The 7762-nt window shown below is 36.9% G+C and overlaps 1 protein-coding gene across 1 annotated transcript; it reads left to right on the plus strand.

Annotated features, from left to right (window-relative positions):
* Positions 1–1307: 1307 nt before the first annotated feature.
* LOC18430147 (putative WRKY transcription factor 31) lies at positions 1308–7762 on the plus strand. The gene is made up of 6 exons (XM_006840309.4): positions 1308–1795; positions 2237–2323; positions 2429–2587; positions 4587–4919; positions 5516–5629; positions 6786–7762. The coding sequence occupies exons 1-6, from the start codon at positions 1535–1537 to the stop codon at positions 7479–7481; spliced, it is 1650 nt and encodes a 549-aa protein (XP_006840372.1). The 5' UTR covers positions 1308–1534; the 3' UTR covers positions 7482–7762.

Raw genomic sequence — 7762 nt, forward strand, 5'->3', positions numbered from 1 at the left:
CATCCGCCTCAATGTCCCAAATTATTTCATCTTTCATATCCCTTGAGAAGTAGGCCTCCCCTAGCAACTTCAATAAACTAGTATAACAGTCCAGGAGATTGTTATCCACTCTATCTTGAGGGAAACGTAAATTCCTGACTGCCCCCAACCTCGTAAACTTCAGCCAGGGTTGCCTCTTGATTTTCCGCCTTTTGAAAGAGGTCCGGGTATAACAGCTTCAATGCACTCTACTATTGTAGTGTGGGCTGATCTTCCTCTGACAAACAAGAGCGAACTTAAAGCAGAACAATTGCTCATCACCACCGTCTGTTCGAGCAAAGCAACATTGATAGCATATCTGACTACCCAGCACTACACTGATCTTCCACTAACAAATAAGAGCATACTTAAAGTAGAACAACAACTCATCTCGAGGTACAAATCAACCAAAGCAAAAAAAATCGAATCGGGACGGTTAACTGGATATGAAGCCAAAAGCGGTTCAACTGGCTTAACTGGTAAACTAGTCGGTTTAATCAGTCTAACCAGATAAGTCCCAGACAGTCAAAAAAATGTAATAAAATAAAATAAAAAAACAAAAAAATCTAATAAAATATGAAAATTTTATTTAAAGCATGATTAAGTAAAGCACATCCAAATGAAGTTGAAAATTAATAAAAAAAAAAAAAATTTAAAAAACCAAATTTGAAATAATGAAAAATATTAAAAAAATACATTACAAACAAAATCCTTTATTTTTTGAAATTTTATATTTTTTTTGAATTTTTTTTAAAATACTCATCCGGTTCACCAAAGCCGACCGAAACCGAAACTAGTCAGTAGTCAATTCCGATCTATCCGAGTCTAACCGAGCGATTAAAATATGAACCGCCTGATTTTTCCTGCACTCAAATCAACACTTGATAGTGTATCTGACTACTGAATACTGTACCCTATACTAATGTCAAAAAAAAAAAAAAAAATTGTACCCTATATTGTTTGATACTTTCCCCCTAGTTTACATACCATACCATTTCCTATGTGCAAGGTCATGACAACTTGGGATTTGTTGTCACCCCCTAATAGAAGATGAGAGGGTAAATTGGTCAATACGCGGGGGCTCCGCCGATATATTGGAACACTTGGACCAAACCGACTCCAAAGTCGTATGGATGGACCTTTTCGTTTTTGGGGAAATAACTCAGGGGACTTACTCGTATTTAGTAAAAAAAGACGGGGGACAAACTCGTAATTGATCACAAGGAGATCCTACTCTGCTGCTTGCGTCCGCGTCTATGAGTAGCTCAGGATCCGACAGCTGGCAGGATGACCCAGATAATGACGTCATCAAACCCGGTGAAAATATAACGGCCAGTCGTCGATCCCGTCTCTCTCTCTCTCTACTTTGTCTCTCTCTAAAATCTCCCCTTTTTATTGGCCAGAGAGCCTCACTGCAAAAGAGACTTCACAAACTCGTCACCCCCTCTCTCTCTCTCTCTCTCTTCTATCTCTTCTTTCTCTCTCTTCTTCTTCTACTTCTTCTCTCTATTAGTGCATGGACAGGAAGGAGATGAGAATTGTTGACACAGGAGAGTTTTACAGGCCAAATTCAGGTGTTTTGCTGCCGATTAGAGTCAATTCAGATGACATGGATCTGAGTAACAAGGAAGAGAGAGGATCGATCGAGGAGATTAATTTCTTCTCCAATCGAACGAGTTTTAGGCAAGCTGAGAAGGCTGGAGAGGTGCCGGAATCAAGTGGACGGAACCCCAATCTTGAATCGGACAGAGAAGGATCGAAGCTGATTGATTTGAATGTAAGAAATTCAGTGACTCTAGTTGTCTATTGATGATTATCTTTCCAGCTTTAATTGATCAATTTTATTGTAAACTTGTAATTTAACTACTGGGTCTCATTTTATCTAGATTTTATTGAACAGATGACAAAATTCATTTGAGATCATCTATTTGGAACTAGTCAATTAGCGTTTCTCAATTTCACAACACCCTAAAAAGAAAAAGAAAAAGAAAAAGAAAAATCTCAATTTTCATATCCGTTCACTTAAATGATTATTTACTTCATTTTTTTCTTCCTCGGCTTGATTGGGTTCTCGTAAAATTCCAATTTACAATAATTGAAACTCCCAATATAACTGAGTTTTCATGGAATTTCAGTATAGTTTGTATTACACCACTGATTTTGATTAGAAATTGCTCTTTGTTTGTTCTAAAGTGCGTGAACATTGGTTTTATTGCAGGCTGGCTTGCATCTTATGGCAAATTCAGAAAATGGACAATCGCTAACCAATCGGTGGTCCACACTAGATCAAAACAACAGGAATGAGGTCAATTTTTTATGATTTGTTTTTTCTTCAGTGGTCACAAATGATACAGTTTTTTTTTTTTTTAATTCTAAGAGTTATAGGGTCTGAAATGAATTTTCATCATAGATGGCAGAGCTTCAAGCTGAATTGAACCGCCTGAACAATGAAAACCAGCAATTGAGAGGTGAGCTCGATCGGATGGTGAAAAACTACAGTGCCTTGCACATGCAATTCGTTTCAGCCATGGAACAAAAAAATCAGCAAGCTTCAAACAAAAAAGAAATGGTACTTGACTAATTTCCTTTCCTTTTAATTTAATTGAATGAAATCTGATTTATGCAACTTTTTTCTTGAATTTATTCGATCCTTGAATAATTGGTAAATATATGCAACAAAGACAATTACTGGAGCAATCAAAAATCAATTCTGAAAAAAATCCAATGTGTGAATATTGGGTTTATTTTTATTTTTCAATTTTCAGAAGCTCTATAATAAATAAATAAATAAATGTTCTTTAAAATCTGTGTCTCCCAGTTTGGAATCAATTTTCCAGCTTCCTCGAAGCTGATTTCCTGAACCACTTTAAAAGAATGTAAAGAGAAGAACAGGTGTCCACATTAATGGTAAATCAATATAAACAGTAGTTATTTTTATTAAATAATTCGAATTTGATGGGTTTACTAAAATATTTATTCCTGTCGGATTTAACTAAACGAAAATAAATACTATTCGATGGGTTGTCTTCTAGGTCTCTTCCTGCAGTCTTAATGGACCAGAAATCCAAGCATGTTTTTATGATTTAATTGCTTTTCTTATTTTTATAAAATAAAAAATAATTTCTAGGGATCAGAAATATTGAGAAAACAAAAAGAAATTAGTCCGAACTATTGACTCTTGATAACTATGCCGACCATTGTAGAGCAGGTGAATTTCTATGAAATTCAAATCAAATAATCTTTTTTTAACGTATCTTTTAAGGTTTTTTTTTTATTATTATTACAAAGTAGATAAGTCAATAACTGGACGGTACAGATTTTCCCCAGATGCAAACCTGTGCATCTTGGAACCAGCACCGCTCCTGCTGATACGCGATCTGGACCGTCCATGTAAAATGGTGGTAGATTTAGACGGTACAAGTAGCCCCCGTGCATCATGCAATGCGCACGTGCTCTTCCTTTAAGGCTGAAAAGTTTGGCCTTGGAGAGTAATGGAAGGTAAGGCATAGCACCAATTGAGGAATAAACAATCGAGAAAATATCAAGACAAATAACCCCGGAAAATATATATATATAAAAAAGAGAATATCAATGAAATATATTAAGGGTAGTAGAAAAATGAATTGATGAATAATGTTGTAAAGAACGGAGGCCCCTAGTCCTCAAATTTTTTTTTTTTTTTTTGAATTGCCTGGTCGACTCAAGATCTGCCCGAGACAAGCTAGATTATGATCAGAATTTTTTCCTAAATTTTTATTAAATTTACGATGTCGCCTATCAAACTCGGGTCAGACTTGGTGCACTCAGACTGTTGGCTGCCGACTCGTTCCGTTATTTAAAACACTGCTTTAAAATCTCTATGTGTGGATATAATTCAAGAGTATTCCAATTGTGGACATATTTTTGGTATTATAGTAGTCTTCTTAATGTTATTTTTAATAGTTTTTTTTTTTTTGGGTAATCACTTTCATAATAAATCAGAAATTTAAAGAAATGATCCTGTGCTTTTTTATGATTGAAAGGCCGATTTTGTGTATGAGTCGCTTAAAATGACAAAACAACTTTCAATGTCAAAAAGAAGAAGAAATGCTCCTTTAAAAAAGAGTCAAAAAGGAGAGGAAAAAAGAAGAAAAGTCCCATACGAACCTTAGTAGAACCATCTTTAAAAAGGATCCTCCAAAATTTTCCAAAGGGGTCTGAAATGCTTGGCTTTTCCTTGATTGACCATCTCTCTCTCTCTCTCTCTCTCTCTCTCCACACATACATTTCATGTGGCTCTAACTCTTTGATATATTTCCCTCTCTATCACACAACACATTTCATGTGGCTCTGGCTTTTTGACGTCTGAACTTTCTCTCTCACACACAAACCCACCCACAAACCCACACATGCACAATTATTTCATGTAATTTTTGCTCTCTGGTTCTCTCTCTCTCATTTTGATCTCAATATCCATGTCACATTGACATCAAATCTCTAATCCTTGCAAACATTTCCATTCATGCATTGGAGAACAAAATCTTCTATTCTCTCTCCCTCTCTCTGTCTCTAACACATTAGCTTAACAGATTGACGATAAAAATGGCGTGAGGAGCCCGGAATCAATACAAGAAGGCAATAAAATAGTGGAGCAGCAATTCTTAGATCTCCACCCATCAATTGAAGAAACCACTCAATCTGAGAACAATGCCGAAGAGGTGGTTTCATCTAAGAAAAGGAAACCAGTGGATGAGAGTCCTGAGAGAGAAAGAGCTTCTCAGACTTGGGAACCATCAATTAATGGAAATAACAATAATAAGATGTTGAAGCAAGGAATGATGAAGGGAGTGGAGGAAACAAGTGCGATGAATCCTTGCAGGAAAGCTAGGGTTTCCGTTAGAGCAAGGTCCGAAGCGCCCATGGTAAGTGCTTCTCTCTTGACTCTTAAGATAATTTTTTGATTCTCTCTCATCTCTCTCTATGTTTTGTGATATTTAGGAAATCACACCATGAAACACAACGCACACCACACACATTTACGATGCTAGAACATTATTAGGTTTTGGAGAAATTCTCTCTCACACACAGATCACGTTTTGCGAAATTCTCTCTCTTTTTTTTTCCTTGAATGCTGGTATTAAGTCTCTCTCTAGCAGTGTAGCTAGGTTCTCGATAGGAACCTTTCTCTCTTTAGATTTTAGATTCTAATCTCTCTCTAAAATGCTGCTAAAAATTGCATATGGAGAGGAAAGAGTAAAGATAAGTTTTGCTATCTTCAAGAGTTTGAAACCAAAGTAGTTGTGGTTGCGTGTAGTTTTAGAAATCTGCTTGTTAGCAGTATCTTTTGAAACCTGTCTGCACACAGTGTTCCAGGCTTTCCCATTTTCTCTTTACCCAAAAATGAATATGGAACAAAGAAAATTTGTCAAATATATGACAGAGAGAGGTGTATAGACTATAGAGAGAGAATGTGTTCAAGAGAGATTTTGTGCTGATGCTTTTTTTTCTTTTTTTTCAGATCAGTGATGGGTGTCAATGGCGGAAGTATGGGCAAAAGATGGCCAAAGGGAACCCATGCCCACGAGCATATTACCGTTGCACCATGGCCGTTGGATGTCCCGTTCGCAAGCAGGTAGCCGTTGATTTAGTGCACTCTCATTCTCCATTTTATATGGCAGATTATATATCGAATATCACCACATATTAAATTTTGCTTGCCTCCTCATTAGTGTTTTTTTTTTTTCATTATCTCTCATTTGGAAATAATGATATTGGGAAATCCTTTCACATGTTCCCCTACACGTATAATTCATAATGTGTTAAGAGACCAAAGTCGTCCAATCTTAATCCGATAGCTCGGAGCGAGTCAAGAACAATACGATTAGTTGGCACAGTGATGCTATCTGTAATTAATGTCGGCCCATTCTAAAATGTCTGATCAAGATCAAATGGTTAGATGTATTCATACATATAAATATAAAAATTATGTATTAAATTATATGTGTGGAGGCACAAAAAGCTCATCATTTTTCTCCTCGTATTTCCATGTAATTAAGTCCTTATATATGCCTGGCATAAACAACCATGGAAACAGCCATAACCCACCTCTATTGGATACTAATTCACTGTATACTTTTAGAATGACCACAAAGACTCTTTTCATGCTCATGAATTCATGGTCTCAATTTAGGTCGAGTGATTTTCATGCCTCATGAATTCATGGTCTCCTTTTAGGTTTAGCTATTGATGACTAACTGGGGTACCAATTTGTTATTGGGATTAAGCTGCCATTTTTACCCAAAATGGTATCACTTTTGCATTTGATTTAATTTTTTTTTTTTTTTGTAACTTGTTTGTTTATGTTTTTTGCTATTCTCTTATTTTGAAACTCAATTTTTGCAGAGATTAGATGCCCTCGTTACATTTTCTAGTATCAACCCCATTGTCTTGTATTGCAAATATCTCCATATTTGTAGTTTGCTAGAAGATGCACTCGAAGTTTTGATTGTAACCAATTGATGAGATAGGCATTAAATGGGATGCTTGCTTCTAAAGAATGGAACAATTTATTACTTCTAGTATGTTGCATCATATAATTCTAAACTAGTTAGTTCAGATGTTGATACTTGTGGTTGCATGCCTATCCTCTAAAATAAACAATTAATGGTTTTATGAAAATATTTCCTTCTAGCTTTTCCATTGACAAGCAATCTCACTAAAGCAGCTAGGTGTAAGTCTAATTTTAAGAAAGGTGATAGAAACCTAATCAAGGGTTGTGATTTCATTAGGTCCAAAGATGTGCTGAGGACCGAACGATCCTTGTGACGACATACGAGGGTAACCACAACCACCCGCTTCCTCCCGCAGCCACTGCCATGGCCTCAACTACCTCAGCTGCTGCAAGCATGCTTCTATCGGGGCCAACCACAAGCACAGACTCCCTCCATAGCCCCCAGTTCTTCCCCTTTTTGCCATGTCAATCCTCAATGGCATCTCTATCTGCATCTGCTCCTTTCCCTACAGTTACCCTGGATTTGACCCAAAATCCTAATCCCCTGCAATTTGCCCGCCCCGCTCCCCTCTCATCACCGTTTGCTTTGCCTCTACCAACGGGTCCTCATATCTACAATCAGACAGCGTACGGTCCCCAAAAATTGCCTATATTGCCCTCAGGACTAGCCCCGGTTCAGTTTGGAGTTCCTAATCAACCATCCTTGACAGACACAGTTAGTGCCGCAACAGCAGCTATTACGGCAGACCCCAACTTCACAGCGGCCTTAGTCGCCGCTATCACCTCCATTATGGGCACACCAAAGAACAACAATGGCAACAACAACAACAACAACAGCACCAACAACATCACCACCCCCAATAACAACAACAACCACAGCAATATCAATACAAATACTAATAATACTTCAATAATTGGGAGACCCAGTTCACCACAACTCCCTCAGTCATGCACAACTTTCTCTACAAACTAGTAAAGTTTGTTTTCTATAATGGTTGCTAGTTCTTCTTGTGAAGCAAATTATGTAAATTATTTTAAGGGATGGGAGAGTTTTTTCTTCTTATTTTATTTTTTTTCCTGTTGTGTAGGCCTTTGTTAAGTGTACCATTGTTTTTGTATGGATACATACATTATCCACCATTAGGGGGATACTTTTGAGTGGATCATTTTTTTACTGGATACACTTAGTATCCTTCATTTGCCTGTAGACGATAAGAAATATTCCTTGGATAAGAATTATGTGTTCTTCTTTAA

This window comes from Amborella trichopoda, chromosome 2 (genome assembly GCF_054954075.1).
Source record: "Amborella trichopoda isolate Santa Cruz 75 chromosome 2, AtrichopodaSantaCruz75HAP2 v2.0, whole genome shotgun sequence".
NCBI classification, from domain to species: domain Eukaryota; kingdom Viridiplantae; phylum Streptophyta; class Magnoliopsida; order Amborellales; family Amborellaceae; genus Amborella; species Amborella trichopoda.